This window comes from Rhamphochromis longiceps, linkage group LG20 (genome assembly GCF_057381845.1).
Source record: "Rhamphochromis longiceps isolate RC_006_pf linkage group LG20, R_longiceps_female_GT1.1, whole genome shotgun sequence".
NCBI classification, from domain to species: domain Eukaryota; kingdom Metazoa; phylum Chordata; class Actinopteri; order Cichliformes; family Cichlidae; genus Rhamphochromis; species Rhamphochromis longiceps.
The window spans coordinates 21217722-21236693 of record NC_140576.1 but is presented as its reverse complement, the minus strand read 5'-3'; the positions used below and the strand labels follow the sequence as shown (position 1 = coordinate 21236693).

General features: G+C 38.1%; 2 protein-coding genes across 2 annotated transcripts in view; one reads left to right on the top strand and one right to left on the bottom strand.

Moving 5' to 3' along the window:
• Positions 1-1408: 1408 nt before the first annotated feature.
• On the bottom strand, positions 1409-2395 carry LOC146645227 (trace amine-associated receptor 1-like). The gene has a single exon (XM_085394325.1). The coding sequence runs from the start codon at positions 2393-2395 to the stop codon at positions 1409-1411; it is 987 nt and encodes a 328-aa protein (XP_085250451.1).
• A 10793-nt stretch (positions 2396-13188) lies between these two features.
• LOC146645226 (uncharacterized) overlaps positions 13189-18972 on the top strand; it is a 34390-nt gene continuing 28606 nt past the window's right edge. Inside the window, exons 1-14 of the mRNA XM_085394324.1 lie at positions 13189-13338; positions 13419-13470; positions 13730-13873; positions 13965-14150; positions 14831-14986; positions 15083-15250; positions 15348-15410; positions 15713-15742; positions 16273-16428; positions 16542-16709; positions 17012-17041; positions 17816-17971; positions 18084-18251; positions 18554-18583. Coding sequence (XP_085250450.1) covers positions 13189-13338; positions 13419-13470; positions 13730-13873; positions 13965-14150; positions 14831-14986; positions 15083-15250; positions 15348-15410; positions 15713-15742; positions 16273-16428; positions 16542-16709; positions 17012-17041; positions 17816-17971; positions 18084-18251; positions 18554-18583 — 1657 coding nt within the window. The remainder of the gene's footprint in view (positions 13339-13418; positions 13471-13729; positions 13874-13964; positions 14151-14830; positions 14987-15082; positions 15251-15347; positions 15411-15712; positions 15743-16272; positions 16429-16541; positions 16710-17011; positions 17042-17815; positions 17972-18083; positions 18252-18553; positions 18584-18972) is intronic.

Genomic DNA, 18972 nt, shown 5'->3' with positions numbered 1-18972 from the left:
GCAGAGACATGTCAACCAAGACAGCCCTACAACATCCAGAGCCTTCAGGAACTCGGGGCAGACCTCATCCACCCCAGGGGCTCTGCCACCAAGGAGTTGTTTAACTGCCTCAGTGATCTCGCCCCCAGAGATTGGCAGGTCATCCCCTTCGTCCTGTCACAGGAACATGCGTTAATTAATTTGGTGATTTATTAAATGTATAAATGATATTATACTTATAACATTATACTTATAACACTTATATTCTAATCTGCTGCTGAGTCTCTTATGCTGATGGAAATGCAGATAACACAGAACATGCAGGAACACCTGTTCAACCAATCATGTTCATTCCACTGAAGCGTTCATTTCTTTTACAACAGTGTTGTGTTTGGCTGGTATGTCTTTATTTTCTTTATTCCAGAGATTTTCACTTCTCTGGAATAGTTGGCACTAATAAGGATGATTTTCTGTAAAAGATTATTTATATGACCAATTAATCAGACTCGTAGATGATGTTAGATTAGTTTGATGCTGCCAACGCTTTTATTTAACCATGCTGGGAAACACTAGGTTAACTTAGAGAGCTGAGAACCAGCTTTGTGTGACTGTTTATCCAGTTCCCAGTGTTAGGGTCAGTGATTCCAGATAACGGAAAGATATCCTGGATATGCTGACCTCACTCTGTAGTATGCAGGGCTCTGAGACAGCAGCTCGACTGTACATTACACTCATGCTTAATATTCACAATGAAAATATTAGTCAAACATCGTGAAGTCTGTATGTGTTTCTAACAAGCTTTGTATAGTTAAACCTAACAGTTACTACATGATGGAAACAACAATGTTATCTGTTTTTATAAAGATTATGCGTGAATACACAGGGCACACTGATTATTGACTATTTATTTCCTCCCCCTTAAACATATTCTTATTGTTAGTTTAAATTCAGAATTGGCAACTGAAACAAAGTATGTCACATACGAACATCAGGAAATAAAGACCCAATAGATATATTCTCAGTAAATGTCTGTGTTCAACCTGTGAGAGGTGACAGTCAGCGGGGGCTATGACAGTTGTGTACCGGGACCTGCACTTTGCTGGCGGTATAACAGCTTGAGCGCTATTTCAATAATTATTGAAATATTTATTTAATATAATTAATTTAAATTTAAATTAATTAATAAAATATTTATTAAGTCATTCATTTTGTCACTCCTGGCCCTCCATAACGATAAGCGATGACAATATTTGCAAAACTATTTGAACAATCAAACAATGTGTTTGTACATTTGTACAAAATGTATTTGCTATTCAGATTATTTCTTTCAGTCGCTATTGAGACATTATGTGTGTGATGCTTCAGGTAGGGTTCAGTGGCTGTTTTATGTTTGTTTTTACTGTAAGATTTGTGAAATGTGTATATTTTATCAAGTCATATTTGTGTTGGTAAAATCCCCTTGGAATATTTTCCCGCAAATAATCATTCTGATGGCTGACCTGAACCAGCTATAAAAGAAAGCATAAATAAATGGATTTAGCATTGAATTTGCCAATGCAAGCCAGTTAAGAGTTTCAATTACAGGAACTGGTACAGAATCACTGGTAAATGGTGGGAATGTGATGCAAAGAAAACAAGGACTCCAGCAAAATATAAAAACTCCCAAAACAATAGCCAGAGTTTTGGTCGCCTTTCTCTCCTTGATACTGGCAGTTTGTCCACACTTTGTGTTCTGGATGCTTCTTGCTTGCCTCAAAGCAACAAAGAAAATCTTTAGGTAGATACAAAGCATTATGGTCACTGGCAGGTAAAATGATAACATGGGTCCAACAGTGCTTTCCATTAGAACGTCAATCAAACATGATTCCTCACATTTTTCATTATTAAATCCAGCAATGGTGACACTAATTCCAATTATCCCAGAAACCCCCCAGCTCATCAGGATCATGAACACAACAACACGATGGCTGATTTTAGTTTGATATGTCAGAGGCTGGCAAACAGCATGGTATCTGTCAATAGAAATACAGCAGAGGTTCAGGATGGAACATGTGCTCAGTGAAATATCAAAGGTCCCTCGCACTTTGCAAAACAAACCCTCATGATAAAGACATGAGCTGAGAGAGAATGCCATGCTGAGAGGAAATGCTATAATCCCAACGAGCAGGTCAGCCACAGCAAGAGAGAGGATGAGAGAATTAGTAGGAGTATGGAGCTGTTTGAAGTAAATCACAGAAATTATTACAAGGAGATTTCCACATATTGTTATAACAGACAATAATGCAAGGAATGCATACAAGAATACACACATAATGGAAGGGCTGTTTGTCAGCATGTATTTGGAGTCTTGTATTACATAACAGGGATGTAGATCATTTACAATGTTGGTCATGTTGATACTGACCTTTTGTTTCATAATTAAGCAGCTTAAACCAACAATATGATTTTTTCTGCTGCACTAACCTGGGACTTGACTTGATGTAGATTGTCCTTCAGTGCAGGTCAACTACTGATTGCTAAGAAGAGCGAGAGTCCAGACTGAGTTAAAAGAGGTTGTCAAAGAGGGAAACAGCATTGAGATTTGGTCAATTACACAAGCTCAAAGGATAACAAACAAAACTGGGAGCATCCAGAATACCCGAAGGACTCAATCAGGAGTCTCTTGTCAGAAAAGGTGACAAAAAATATATGAATGAAAAACAAGGTAACGTGTAAACAACGTACTGGAAGGATGAATCATAATTTATTCAAAAGCCATTCTCTCATGCAATTTCCTGGTAATTGTGGTGTTTTGGCATATTTTCTAAATATTAAAGCCATAACACAGGATTCACATTATTTTCATTTTCATCACAGAACTCACCAATAGATTCAAGCTTTGTAAATGGAAACAGGGCCATCTGCATAGAAACTGTTTATCACTGGATATAGGAAGATCCAGAGCATCATGCTGGTTTTGTAATGACTCTTCTTTGCCAGGGAAGTGAACTTACTCTACTACCTTATCCACCAATTGATCTGAAATTGGTGGATAAGGTAGTAGGGTAGATAATTGATGGATAATTCCTTCACTTTAAGGACTCAAAGGTTTTAAGTTTGATTTGTCACCTTCCTTACGTACTATTTTGGTACAGGAAGTGCTGAATGAAAACAGACCAACCATCAACTAGGGTTAGGGTTAGGGCACAATTCAGTGTTGCTTAAAGAAATATCTAAATAACTGATCACTAATCAGTGCCAGTGTATTTAGATTTAAAAAATATTTAGATATAATATCAATTTTATATTAGTAAATATTTCAATTTAACATTCAGTCATAACACTTGAATTCAGATGTAAATGTTTGTAAAATTTCCTGTGAAAAAAGGGTGTGTTGAAAACATAATAATCAGAGCCCCATATCCTAAAGATTTTTTTAAACTGTAATTGCTAAAGTTAAGACATATATGGGATGGGTGGGGTTGAGTTGATAATAAATCAGTGCTATCCAGTGACCAATAATAAAAGTTGTCATGTTAAATATAACAAGAAACTAACATCTAACCAGATTATTATGTTTGCAAAGATGGGAATTTCTGCAGAGTAATACTTTATCAAAGGCTGTGTGAATGAGGAAATGAAACCAAGTCAGTCAGCTGGAACAGCTGTAGCAGGACAGGAGGAGTCAGAGAGAAACTCAGAGTTTGTTGAAGATAACTTGCTAGCATGCAGCTTCACTACTCAGGTGACTGTCTCAGAGATCTAGGTAACCCTCTTTGTCGAACAGAAAACCCAGTCGCCCCTATCTTTCACTAAGTCTCCTGTTTAAAAATAATAATATTTTTATTAAATTGTTGGTAATCAGGCAACAAAGAAAATAATAAATTTAACAGTTACATATCAAAAACAATCACACTTTTAAAGAGTCGATTGTGCCGTTCGAACTATAGAATTAGGGTAGAGTTAGGGTTACAATTGTCACCTATGATGGCTCAAACCCCAAAAGTAAAAAAAAAAAAAAAAAAAGTCTAAAATTAGATCAAAGTAAAATTCATTAACAAATAAGGAAATTTACTTTTTCATTTATTTCTTGAGGAAAATTACCCACTAGTGAGTGACAAAGGTTTGTAAATCTCTCTCTATATATATTTTAAAAAGTTCTCGCCACTCGCCATGCAGGTGGTCTTTATCCTTTAAGCCTGGATCTTCTACCAAAGGCTTGGGAGCTTGAGGGTCCTGCACAGGATCTTTGCTGTTCCTAGGACTGCGCTCTTTGGGACAGAGATCTTGGATGTTGTTCCTGCGATCTTTTGGAGCAACTCACCCAGCCATGGGTCACTGTCCCAAGTGCTCTGACTACCAGGGATCACTGTTGCCCCACTGTTGCCTTCACCCTCCACCACGTTGTTTCATCCTGGATAGTGGTTCTGACACTCACTAGTTCTCAGTCACCTTCCTTAGCATACAATCTCAGGGTACTGGATTTGGGGTAAAAACTTCTGTGCACGGTAAAAAGCTTTCTTATTTTGATGATAGTGGCTTCTACCTCTTTCTTTGGTCATCTTATTATCTAAGCAGGGTATCTGATAACCGGCAGGACGTAGGTGTTAATTGTATTCTTTCCATTCAGCTGACTCCTCAGGACTTGCCGGACCCTCTGCAGGTATGTTGCAGCTTTCCTAGCAGCCTTTTCATGATTTGCCTTTGTGATTGGATTTGCCTTCCAATAGCACAATGCCCTTTGTTGTGACTACTTTCCCTCTCATTGATACCATACAATTACACTCCGATATCATTGCTATAAGTGCTCGTGGTTGTGTATCACTTGTTTGATATCACATTCACTCCTTAATGTCATGAGGTTAGCTTCTAGAATGAAAATTTTCATCAAACAAATTGAATGACAAATAATGATTAAAAAACAAAACAAAACTGCATGACATCTGAAGCAAATATCACAAATTTTAAAAAATGAAGCAAATATGTTTCTGGATCCAGGAGCTAAATGCATGCATATTATGAATTTAGTTCCTGACAGCCCTGTTTGGTTTTCTGTTTGTTTTTGGATGCCTCATTTCATGAGCTGTCTAAAAGAATAGTGTACTTTCTAAACATATGTTATCAGCCAATTTGTAAATAACAGATTAGATCGTGTTACAGTATTAGCTAAGGTGAGAGCACAGATTGAGCTCAGATAAAAGCACTATACAGGGAGTGCAGAATTATTAGGCAAGTTGTATTTTTGAGGAATAATTTTATTATTGGACAACAACCATGTTCTCAATGAACCCAAAAAACTCATTAATATCAAAGCTGAATGTTTTTGGAAGTAGTTTTTAGTTTGTTTTTAGTTTTAGCTATTTTAGGGGGATATCTGTGTCCGCAGGTGACTATTACTGTGCATAATTATTAGGCAACTTAACAAAAAACAAATATATACCCATTTCAATTATTTATTTTTAACAGTGAAACCAATATAACATCTCCACATTCACAAATATACATCTCTGACATTCAAAAACAAAACAAAAACAAATCAGCGACCAATATAGCCACCTTTCTTTGCAAGGACACTCAAAAGCCTGCCATCCATGGATTCTGTCAGTGTTTTGATCTGTTCACCATCAACATTGCGTGCAGCAGCAACCACAGCCTCCCAGACACTGTTCAGAGAGGTGTACTGTTTTCCCTCCTTGTAAATCTCACATTTGATGATGGACCACAGGTTCTCAATGGGGTTCAGATCAGGTGAACAAGGTGGCCATGTCATTAGTTTTTCTTCTTTTATACCCTTTCTTGCCAGCCACGCTGTGGAGTACTTGGACGCGTGTGATGGAGCATTGTCCTGCATGAAAATCACGTTTTTCTTGAAGGATGCAGACTTCTTCCTGTACCACTGCTTGAAGAAGGTGTCTTCCAGAAACTGGCAGTAGGACTGGGAGTTGAGCTTGACTCCATCCTCAACCCAAAAAGGCCCCACAAGCTCATCTTTGATGATACCAGCCCAAACCAGTACTCCACCTCCACCTTGCTGGCGTCTGAGTCGGACTGGAGCTCTCTGACCTTTACCAATCCAGCCACGGGCCCATCCATCTGGCCCATCAAGACTCACTCTCATTTCATCAGTCCATAAAACCTTGGTAGTAGGCTTCCGAGCCTATACAGCTTGGAGTAAGACAACATGCATGAAGAGGATGATGTGGACAAAATACTCATTTGCCTAATAATTCTGCACTCCCTGTAAAGTTAGCCTTGCAGATCTTTATTTATTTTAGCACCACTGGCAAGAGTTTCTAAATTAATCTTACTGACACCAACCATTAGTATGACACTGCAGGCGTGTTTTTGATTTTGATATTCTGTAACAGAGGTGCACAAAGCACTTTGTGAATAGACAAACAGACTGGCCACACAGGGACAATCAACATAGTTTTTTACACATTCAACAAATGTATCAACCTACATTCGTCTCAGCGAAACCAGACAGACAGGTGTGTGACTCACACAAAGCAATGAAGGAAGTTTATTTTCTCATGTGGTGCTGTAGTCTGTATGTGAAGGTGTGCTCTTGTATTGTTCCAGGGATTTCTTGATCCATGTTTGAGGTACTGAGTCATAGGTTTTCTTGTAGTGAATCCAGACTACAGTTTGTCAGTTTGATCTATCTACTAGTAGCAGGTGTTCTGCCCCTCTGATGTTTCTGTCAATTCCTTTCTGTGCCCGTTTCATGTATTGAGCCATGTGCCTGTTAATCATAGTCACTATGTTGCTTGACAAGGGCTTCCATACTAAGGCAGGTTATTGGCCAGTAGATGGCTGGTAGTTGGATGGGACCAATGCCTTCTGGCGATCCTTGGGGACCAGGACTGTCCGGCATTTGGTTAGCCACTCTGGATGTGTCTTCTCCCTTACCAGCAGGTTCATTTGTGCCACCAGACACTGGTGCCTCTTTAGCTTGTAAGTGCGAATCATGTCAGGGAATGGTTCTGTCCAACTCTTCATACAATATTGGCGACTCTGTCTTGGATGTCTGCCACTGCGATGGTTATTGGATACTATTCAGAGAGTTTGCTCTAGTCTGCTCTTAGATCTACTAGCCACTGAGCAGTGTCGCTATTAGTGGTGTGCGGATCGATGTTGAAATATCAATTCTTCTGATACCAGTAATTTATGTTCTAGAATCGATTCTCATATTAAAATATTGATATTTTAGTACTTTGGGAAAAATTTGTAGTTTTTTATTAACAGGAACACAGTGGAAAGAAACTGTATCATTCGGATCGTCTAAATTGGAAGGAACTACTTCCTGGCCAGGGGCCTTTCATAGTCATATGCAAAATATGGCTGTATAAATGTGTCGCAGCCCCTGGCCAGTGTTGCCAACTCCTCAGTAAGGAAAATCACTATTGGCTATCCTAAAAATCTCTAGAAGTCGCTATAGCATAATCGCCTAATTTGCATAATTGGTCATGCTAATGCAATTGTAACCCACGTTGTAGGAGAGAAAAAAAGAAGAGACATAAAGTGAGTAAAAAAACGTCCTAAATGCATTTAGAATTTATTTAGAACTACAAATTAAATTTCTTTCAGCGATTATTGTTTTTTTTTAATGTCCCAATTCTAACCCTGCTCCTTTATCTGGGCTTGGACCGGCAAAAGTGACCCGAAATAGGCACTCTGGTGGAGTTACTTTGTGCGTGTGTGTGTGTGTGTGTGTGTGTGTGTGTGTGTGTGTGTGTGTATTAGAGATGGACCGATCCGATATTACGTATCGGTATCGGTCCGATACTGACCTAAATTACTGGATCGGATATCGGAGAAAAATAAAAAATGTAATCCGATCCATTAAATATCACGAAAGCACCTCACAAAACTTGCAACACACCATAACTCACCTCAGAACGTTAGCACGTCGGAGCAGTATGCATCACGTGATAGAGCGGCTGTGGCATGCGGGACCTGTCGGTGGTCTGGATAGCATTTGGAGCTTCGCTAGCAACCCGGCATTTCATCTCCGACAAAGTTATCCCGAGAGAGTGCGTGTGTGTGTTTAAGTAGTTTTAAACCTTGTGAGCCACAAAACAACATAACAGTAAAAGAAGAATTGATTGCGTTACAGTCATTGCGGGAGCAGAGGTTTCACTCATGCACGATCATTTGCAGTTTGAACGCATAGGTGGGAACATTTCCTGCCCTGATAGCAGCTGGGGGAGGACTATCCTCTGCCCGTGAGCGCTTTGGCACGGGCGAGGTGCCCACGGCAGCACCCACTGCTTGTTGAGAAGAGCAATACATACTTTCACGTCAAAAGTTGTCATAAATAAGTCTCCAATAACACCAGAAAAAGTCACCAGATTTGATTTCATTTTGTAATTTTGCAAACAGGTTTTAATCAGGTTCGTACAGTTTTTGGGTTCGGGGACCTTAGTTTTACTGCAACTTAGTATAGTATGGTACTGTAACATGTAGCTGACTTCACTAATGAACTGAATGAATCAAAACATGTAATAATCACAACCTACAGTTTTGAGATTTTCTTTTTTTTATTATTTTCTTGTAATATTACATTTTTGCTTCATTTCTATTTTTTCCTAAAATTATTATAAATAACAGCACTAGTAATATACAACATGATTTAAAATAAATAGTTTAATATGTGATATCGCAAATGCAAACTCATGTGTTAATTATGTCTCAAAAGCCTTCAATTAAAGGTGTGATTATATAGTGTGAGTGTTGCTGGGCCCTGAGTTAATATGTTACCAAACAACAAAACACAAATATATTCTCCTTCCCCAGATCATCTGAGGTGTTCAACATGGGGCCTCACTCTTTTCCAGCAATAAGAAAACTAAAAAAACAAACCAATTAATGGCCATTTAATGATCTGAATAAAGTGAGATTATACCCACAGAGTCCAATTAACATGAAAAAAGGAAAACAGACAAGGGAATACATTCTGTGTATTTACAGGAACACATCAGAAGTTCACTTCATCCACTTTATGATGTTAGTTACACAGATATCTAAACAAATAACTATCAGATGAGTACCACAACTTTGGAACTTTTATAGCACTGGTAATATGTATAATAATACATAATAATTCACATAAACTTACCACAAAACATAAACCATGTTTGGCTCATTGTTTCTTTTCTGCAACAATGGTTCTTGGCAATAAATTTTATACAACTGGAAAGCCCATTTATTTGCTTTTTACCAATGAACAATAAAATGTGAAATTTTTCATCAAACAAATTGAATGACAAATAATGATTAAAAAAAAAAACCTGCATGACATCCTAAGAAAATATCACAAACTAATAAAATAAAGCAGATATGTTTCTGGATCCAGGAGCTAAATTCATGCATATTATGGGAGAAATTTTCAGATTTGGCACCCCTGTTTGGTTTTCTGTTTGTAAACACCAGTCAGCCAATTTGAGGTACTGAACGAAGACCATGAAGCACTGTCTGCCTCAACAAGGACAATCATCAACACATTGAAGTTTATCAAGTGTATGATCTACATTTCTCTCAAAGAAACCAGACAGACAGGTTTGTGACTCAGAAAAAGCAATCAAGGAAGTTGGTTTCTCATTTGATGCTGTAGTCTGTATGTGAAGGTGTGCTGCAAAATGATTATGCTCTCCTGACAAGAGGCTTTACAGACGGCAACAACGGCAAAAGGTAATCAACTTAATGTAGAATTTCCATTACTCAGTGTCTTTTATATTGTATTATTATTCCTCATATCTTCAGACCAATTTTAAAAAAGTATCCTAGAATGTTTACAGACATATCTAATATCTAGCTATTTTGCATTTACTGCTATTCAATAAGCAGTATTGAATAGCAGTATGCTATTCAATACTGCTAAAAACAAACAAATAATTAACTTTGCAAGCAAACAGCAATAAATTAAATATTTTGAATGTTTGCTATCTGTTATCGTATGACAGCTGAGACAAGCTTACAACTCCTGCTACCCCGAATAGGGTATGTTGAGGAAGACGGATGGATTAATGGATGGATGACTGGAGATAATACACTTTTCAATTCAGGAACAAACATCAATAACATCAATAACAGATCTGAGACAGTCTCAGAGGTACACATGCGCATTAACTTATTAGTTTCCTTTTAAAATAAATTATAAGACAAAAATCTTATTAGTAAGGTTGAACTCTTGGGGTATAATGCTGCTAAGAACTGTGAAACATTTATCGAGTTCATGATCCAGAACAACTAATAAACATGGGCACATTTCAGCAAACCAAACGCCATCTTCACCTAAACTTAGACTAATCTCATTGTTATGTTTTTATGTCTGTGTCATTTCTCTAACTTAACGAAATTCTACTCACACTGTGCTGCTAAAGTCAAAAGTGAGTGTTTAAATTCTTTACCACTGCTGTACATATAAACTTTATTTTAATGCACTTAGTATGTATTGCACAACACAGTGTCTTTGTTTCAAAGTCTGACATAATTAGGGATGGGTATCGAAACCCGGTTCTTGTTGAGAACCGGTTCCCACTGTTTCAATTCCTTGAAATTGTTTGCCATTTTTGCAAATGATTCCCTTATCGATTCCAGTTACCGCGAATGATGTCACCACGTTGCGGAGCGTCATTTACCTGTCAGGAAACACGGCGCCTAAGCAGCTCAAACGCTCAAATGTTTTGTTATACTTTATGAGAACAGGGCAACTTGCAATACTTGCAAAGTAGATATTTCATTTAAGGGAGGAAACACTATGAATATGCAAAAGCATTTGCTCGCGATGACCTTAAATGAATGTCATGTTTTTAACCCTTTCAGGCTCAAATTAAGTTTTTTGTTGCTAATGCACAACCAAGTCCTGCAGTGGTACTTCTGAGTAAAACAAACTCATAAAATATGTATGTGGGGTAATCAGATTGTTAGTTTTTAACTGTTGCAAATCGGCAACGCCTGCCTCGAGACGGTTAATTCCGCCCCGGACTCGTGAATCACAACCCAGCAGCAGCGGTGACGTTGCACGTCCTCTCCCGTTAATGCAGCAGGTAAATAATCAACTAACAGTGCATATTATGTTAGCGCGATCTGCCTTATTACAAAACCTGCCATTACTGTGTGTTGCATTTAGGTGACCATGATGAGAGAGAGCCTCTCTCATCATGGTCAGAGTCTGGCTGGCTCAGATGCTGGCAGTTCTCGCTGCAGTCTACGGGTAGTGTCTCCTTTCAGGCCAGGATAGACGAATGTCACCGAGCAGTGACTAAGTTTGAGGTAAAAGGCTTGCACTGTTAGGAGTTGGGTTCTGGTTATGTGGTGTTTTTGTCTGTATGTGTTTTTTGGTGCCTCCCTTTTTGTATAGGTAGGCGGGGCAGTGAGTCACTGAACCTGGCACACCTGTTAATCATCAGATGCAGTAGCGGTTTTTGATACGGGCAACACAGGCGGTTGCCTCCCAGTCAACACACATATGTAGGGCCTAAATAGGGAGCAGCAGGGCTAATATTTGGGGCCCACTTGGGAAACCCAACTAGGGTCCAGCTAATTTTGTCCTCAGTTTCCATGGTGGCCCCAAATGTGTTTTCCTAGATGGGTTTATGCTGGGTCCGAGATAAGCCCCAAATCAGGCCCAGCCAACAAATGAGTATGGGGCCCAGATGGGTAGAAGCGGGTCTGATGGTTGGGGCCCACTTGGGCTACCCACCTGGCACCCAGCTACTTTTGTCCTCAGTTTCCATGATGTCCCCAAATGTGTTTTCCCAGATGGGTTAATGATGGGTCCCAAATCAGCCCCAGACAACAAATGAGTATGGGGCCCAGATGGATAGAAGCAGGTCTGATACTTGGGGCCCACTTGGGTTACCAACCTGGGACACAGCTATTTTTGTCTTCAGTTTCCATGGTGGCCCCAAGTGTGTTTGTCCAGATGGATAATGAAAGTAAGCTATAATTTAAATCACCTGTACAACAAAGCCAGTTTATCTTTTTTTCCCCTACAGTTTATAGGAAAAACAAATGCAGCAAACCACAGCTTCTCACTCATTCACCAATCCATTGGTCCTGAAAGAAATAAAATAAAATAAAAAATTAGTGCATTTTTACAAACAAAATCAGATTTGCGATAGTACTGGAGTTGTTTTGGAGGTTGTGCTGTTCAAGTTGTTTGACCTCCTACATTGAACTCTTTGAAGACCATGAGTATTCATGGAAACAGAAAAGCTATTTACAAAAGGATTTACCAAGTAGGCACTCAAAAATACATACATGAGGTGATCAGGGGAAGTGGAGACACATGAGGACACAGCTGACTAGAATGAAACATAATGACATTAAAGGGGAGAGTAAGACTAAACACGTAGTACAAAGAAACACAAGACCTTTCAAAGTAAAATAGGAGCCATGGGGACACGAGCCAACAGGGAATACTTAACACAGGGATGACTACATAAATGGATCTACTAAAATGGCCTGTATTTATATAGCGCTTTACTAGTCCCTAAGGACCCCAAAGCGCTTTACATATCCAGTCATCCACCCATTCTTCACACACACATTCACACACTGGTGATGGCAAGCTACATTGTAGCCACAGCCACCCTGGGGCGCACTGACAGAGGCGAGGCTGCCGGACACTGGCGCCACCGGGCCCTCTGACCACCACCAGTAGGCAACGGGTGAAGTGTCTTGCCCAAGGACACAACGACCGAGACTGTCCAAGCCGGGGCTGGAACCGGCAACCTTCCGATTACAAGGCGAACTCCCAACTCTTAAGCCACGATCGCCCGTACTAAACAAGGACTAAAGAAACCTAGAAGCTAATACCAAAGAAAGAAACAATGAATATCAAAATATAAGGAAAACTCAGAACGCTGGGTCACACGACCCAATACCGTGACACAACTGTGATAAGAAAATTAAAACAATTTTCTTATCTAAGAACAGGAAAGATTATTGGCACTCGAAAATTCTCATACTGTATCTAGACCATCAGTTTTTTGTTTTTTTGTTTTTTTGCTTAGTATTACAAGTTGTTGACTTTGACAATGTTTGAAGTTAAACATTTTTAAAACTCTGTTTGCATGCTAACAAATAAACATTGACAGGCTGGTATGATCCAAATACATTTAAACAAGTTGAGCAGCACATTATCTGGAAGGCAGAAAACCTTTTGCCTTCCTGTTGGCTCCCATTTACAGAAGGAATGCCAGCAGCATGACACCGTGAATAATGACTGATTTTATTAAAAGGACTTGTGTTCTTTTCTCTTTAGTTAGGATGACATTACGAAAGGTCTCGTTATGCATCGTTATTCTCCTAGTCATATGGAACTGTCTTAAGTATGAGAGACACAGAGAGTTTCTAAACGGCTTCTTTGAGGTAAGAATAAAAATGAATGAATGTATAATGATGAAAAAATACAGTGAAACAAATAATTTTCCTCCTGGATTTTCTTCCAGGAGTTAATGAGTGCAGAAGAATCCAGCATTCATCTAAGACAAAAAAGAGAAAGTGAGTAAAATTTTAGCAGTGTTACTACAACGTAACACATGTTTGTTGACTAATAATATAATTATATAATAATTGTATTTATTAAAAAAAAACATGCTTTGCAAAGTGCTTTGAAAAACTAGACGAGGGAGGATATTCAATGAACAAGCAGAACTGAATAGCAATAACAGTATCTGACCAAGTCCAGATTATCAGTGTTATCATTGCTTTATGGTTTGTTTGGGTTTTTCTTTTTTTTTTTCTTTTTTTTTACCTTTAGCTTCATCAAATTCCACTGAGTATGAGTTCCAAGCTGTTATAAGCGTCTCAAATCTGGAACAATTCCAGTCGATACTGAACACTCTCAGTTTTCCTTTATTGATCAACGCCACTGGTGAGATTACAAGCATTAATACAACAACAGGTAAAACATCCATTTATGTTGCATCTCCATTGCTTGCCAATCTTATTCACTCAAAGTGTCACATTGAACCATTGTGTTGTGTTCTTCTCAGTGTGTTCACCAAACATAACTGCAAACATAACTGGATACCAGTGCACATGTGAGGAGAGCTTTGCTTGGTCATATAACAAATGCATTGACTATGAGGCCTGTGATGCCATCGTTGGTGATACGTGTGGATGCATTAATGGACTTCCAGCAGATGGGCAATATTGCCAGTTAAAAACCAGCAACCCAGGTAGGACTAGGCAAACATGTATCACATGTGATAGGTAAGTAAGTATGTAATGTAAATGTAAGTACATTTATCCAGCATATGTAGTTAGACTGAGGTTTCTACGTCTGTGTTCTGTGAAAGGATTTAATAATGTAATTTTTTTTAAAGTGTAAAGGATGTTGATTTGAATTCTATCCTAAAGCCATAACTTTGTATAAAAATGGTAAATGGCCTATATTTATATAGCGCTTTACTAGTCCCTAAGGACCCCAAAGCGCTTTACATATCCAGTCATCCACCCATTCACACACACACATTCACACACTGGTGATGGCAAGCTACATTGTAGCCACAGCCACCCTGGGGCGCACTGACAGAGGCGAGGCTGCTGTACTACTGTATATAGACTGGCGCCACCGGGCCCTCTGACCATTTGTATGAAATTTGTTTCAAAGGTTCAGTTGCTGTAGTCGCAATTTTCTTGTTTACGAGAGATATTTAAAATTTATGAAATGTTTGAGAAATGTTTTCTCAGTGTCAACACTAGCTACACCAACAGCTATATCACTAAATGATATATCACATGTAATTTAATATACATGTGATATATGTATTTCACATGTATATTATATATATAAAGTTGCAACAGAAGTAGAAACATCTTAAATAAATGGGGTGCTTGTTTTTTGTCTCCTCTACAGTGCCAGTGGAGTATGATATAGACTTTAACTTGCTCTTGCCAGTATCCAGCCTGCCCCCAAATTTCATTGATCTGTTCAGAAACTATGTGGGAAATTTGTCATTCCCCAAAACCATCACTCAGTCTTTAATAATTGAAGACTTGAACTTCACCACATGTAAGAATTTTGTACTCGGACAGATTTAAATGTGTTCATACTCTGGTGCATGGTTTATGAGGTGTGTTTTGTCATTGTTTTGAATGACTTTAACAGGGTGCTATCCAAACTCCACCGGAGGAATGCAGTGTCAGTGTGAGGACCACTTTGGTTGGTCATGTGAAAAGTGTGGCCTATACGGTGCATGCAGTAATGTCACCTCACAAGCCTGTGGATGCATCAAAGGGGTTCCTCCTGATGGAGAGTTCTGTGAACCAAACGCAAGTAAGAAACTTGCAGCTGAAGAAATAGAAGCATTTTAGAAGCATATTAAAGAAACATTAACAGATCTAACATTGCGTTCAAAATCCTTACTGACATTGCTATGACATAACCAAAAGTTATGGACTTCCTCTGAGTGGGGAGTTCTGTCAACCAATCACAAGTAAGAACTGCAATTGTCTAGCTGTTGGATGAACAGACTACTTCCTTTATCAAATAGATGAATGAACTTTTCAACTGTCTGATTACCTAACATTGTGTTATGAGAGTGATTAGACATTAGATATGAATTGCTCTGTGGAAACACACTGCAATTAATTCTATACTCACTGTATTAAAGAAACATTAACACACCTAACACTGCATTCATTATCCTTGCTGACATTTCTATGACATAACCAAAGTCATGGCGTTTAGTTTCTGGCTTGAAATTTAAATAATTAAACATGTAATGTTTTTCCACAGGTGTCGCTCCTTGCCCAACACCACCTCCTGGTATGACAAACATCTTTGTTATTCATTTGTGGAAGCACAGTTCAATTCATTCTATACACACTGTATTAAATTATCTGATTGTTTGTGTTCAAAGACACAAATGATCTTGTTATGTTTAATTTGTATTTTGGGTGTGTTATCAAATATCAATATGTAAGAAATTATTTTTACAATGGAAAGTGTATACAATATGTTATTTAGAGAGAAAAACGTGGAGGCCATCAATTTGGCAACAAAGAAAACACTTTCAAAAGATATGGCTACTGTTGTGCTTTAGCTCAGCCGCTGATAATTTTCTAAAACTTACCAAGTAGCTTTTTAGGCATTGACCTAAACCCATGTGTTGGTAATGGATAAACCTGGACAAGTAACATACTTTAATAAGTAATGCATTCTTAAATGATAAAGGTATTTGAAAATCTGTAACATGCATGAGTCGAACTTGGGTCAGTTTTACATTTTCACGTAAATATAGTTTCCCATCATTGCAACAGTTGTATGTGATGGATTTCCCCTTTTCTCCTTCACAGCACCAGTGGACTTTGATATAGACCTTGAACTGCACATCCCAGCATCTAGTGTGCCCCAGAATTTCAGTGTTGTGCTCAGAAATATTCTGAGAAATTTCTCCTTCCCCAAAATCATCACTGGGTCTTTAACACTGAAAGACTTGAACTTCACCACATGTAAGGACCTGATCTTATTTGACTTCCAACACTCCAACACATTTAATGCTGTTCATATGGTGCTGTATGACTTGTGAACTGTGTTTTGTTATTCTTTTAAATGTCTTGAAAAGGGTGCTATCCAAACTCCACTGGAGGACTCCAGTGTCAGTGTGAAGACCAGTTTGCTTGGTCATGTGGCAAGTGTGATGAGTACAGCACATGCAGTAATGTCACCTCACAAACCTGTAATTGCATAAAGGGATTTCCTCTGAGTGGGGAGTTCTGTCAACCAATCACAAGTAAGAACTGATATCGTCTAGCTGTTGGATGAACAGACTACTGCCTTTATCAAATAAATGAATGAACTTTTCAACTGTCTGATTACCTAACATTGTGTTATGAGAGTGATTAGACATTAGATATGAATTGCTCTGTGGAAACACACTGCAATTAATTCTATACTCACTGTATTAAAGAAACATTAACACATCTAACACTGCATTCATTATCCTTGCTGACATTTCTATGACATAACCAAAGTCATGGTGTTTAGTTTCTGGCTTGAAATTGAAATAATTAAACATATAATGTTTTTCCACAGGCGTCGCTCCTTGCCCAACACCACCTCCTGGTATGACAAACATCTTTGTTATTCATTTGTGGAAGCACAGTTCAATTCATTCTATACACACTGTATTAAAGAAACATTGACAGATCTAACACTGCGTTCATTATTTGCAAATTCTTTAAATGTGACACACATTTATACATTCTTATTCTTTAAAAGAATACTGTACAGGATGTTCTAAACATCACCTCTATTGTTTCTTTGTATGCCTGAGATATAGTGTAAACTCTTAAAACATAAAAAATTGTATTTGAAGAAACACCAGACGAACTGAGCATCCCAGTCTCATGGCAGTTTGTGAAGTCATCACTACAGAATTATCTGATTGTTTGTGTTCAAAGACACAAATGATCTTGTTATGTTTCATTTGTATTTTGGGTGTGTTATTAATTATCAATATGTAAGAAATTATTTTTACAATGGAAAGTGTATACAATATTTTATTTAGAGAGAAAAACATGGAGGCCATCAATTTGGCAACAAAGAAAACACTTTCAAAAGATATGGCTACTGTTGTGCTTTAGCTCAGCCGCTGCTAATTTTCTAAAACTTACCAAGTAGCTTTTTAGGCATTGACCTAAACCCATGTGTTGGTAATGGATAAACCTGGACAAGTAACATACTTTAATAAGTAATGCATTCTTAAATGATAAAGGTATTTGAAAATCTGTAACATGCATGAGTCGAACTTGGGTCAGTTTTACATTTTCACGTAAATATAGTTTCCCATCATTGCAACAGTTGTATGTGATGGATTTCCCCTTTTCTCCTTCACAGCACCAGTGGACTTTGATATAGACCTTGAACTGCACATCCCAGCATCTAGTGTGCCCCAGAATTTCAGTGTTGTGCTCAGAAATATTCTGAGAAATTTCTCCTTCCCCAAAATCATCACTGGGTCTTTAACACTGAAAGACTTGAACTTCACCACATGTAAGGACCTGATCTTATTTGACTTTTGCACTCCAACACATTTAATGCTGTTCATATGGTGCTGTATGACTTGTGAACTGTGTTTTGTTATTCTTTTAAATGTCTTGAAAAGGGTGCTATCCAAACTCCACTGGAGGACTCCAGTGTCAGTGTGAAGACCAGTTTGCTTGGTCATGTGGCAAGTGTGATGAGTACAGCACATGCAGTAATGTCACCTCACAAACCTGTAATTGCATAAAGGGATTTCCTCTGAGTGGGGAGTTCTGTCAACCAATCACAAGTAAGAACTGATATCATCTAGCTGTTGGATGAACAGACTACTGCCTTTATCAAATAAATGAATGAACTTTTCAACTGTCTGATTACCTAACATTGTGTTATGAGAGTGATTAGACATTAGATATGAATTGCTCTGTGGAAACACACTGCAATTAATTCTATACTCACTGTATTAAAGAAACATTAACACATCTAACACTGCATTCATTATCCTTGCTGACATTTCTATGACATAACCAAAGTCATGGTGTTTAGTTTCTGGCTTGAAATTGAAATAATTAAACATATAATGTTTTTCCACAGGCGTCGCTCCTTGCCCAACACCACCTCCTGGTATGACAAACATCTTTGTTATTCATTTGTGGAAGCACAGTTCAATTCATTCTATACACACTGTATTAAAGAAACATTGACAGATCTAACACTGCGTTCATTATTTGCAAATTCTTTAAATGTGACACACATTTATACATTCTTATTCTTTAAAAGAATACTGTACAGGATGTTCTAAACATCACCTCTATTGTTTCTTTGTATGCCTGAGATATAGTGTAAACTCTTAAAACATAAAAAATTGTATTTGAAGAAACACCAGACGAACTGAGCATCCCAGTCTCATGGCAGTTTGTGAAGTCATCACTACAGAATTATCTGATTGTTTGTGTTCAAAGACACAAATGATCTTGTTATGTTTCATTTGTATTTTGGGTGTGTTATTAATT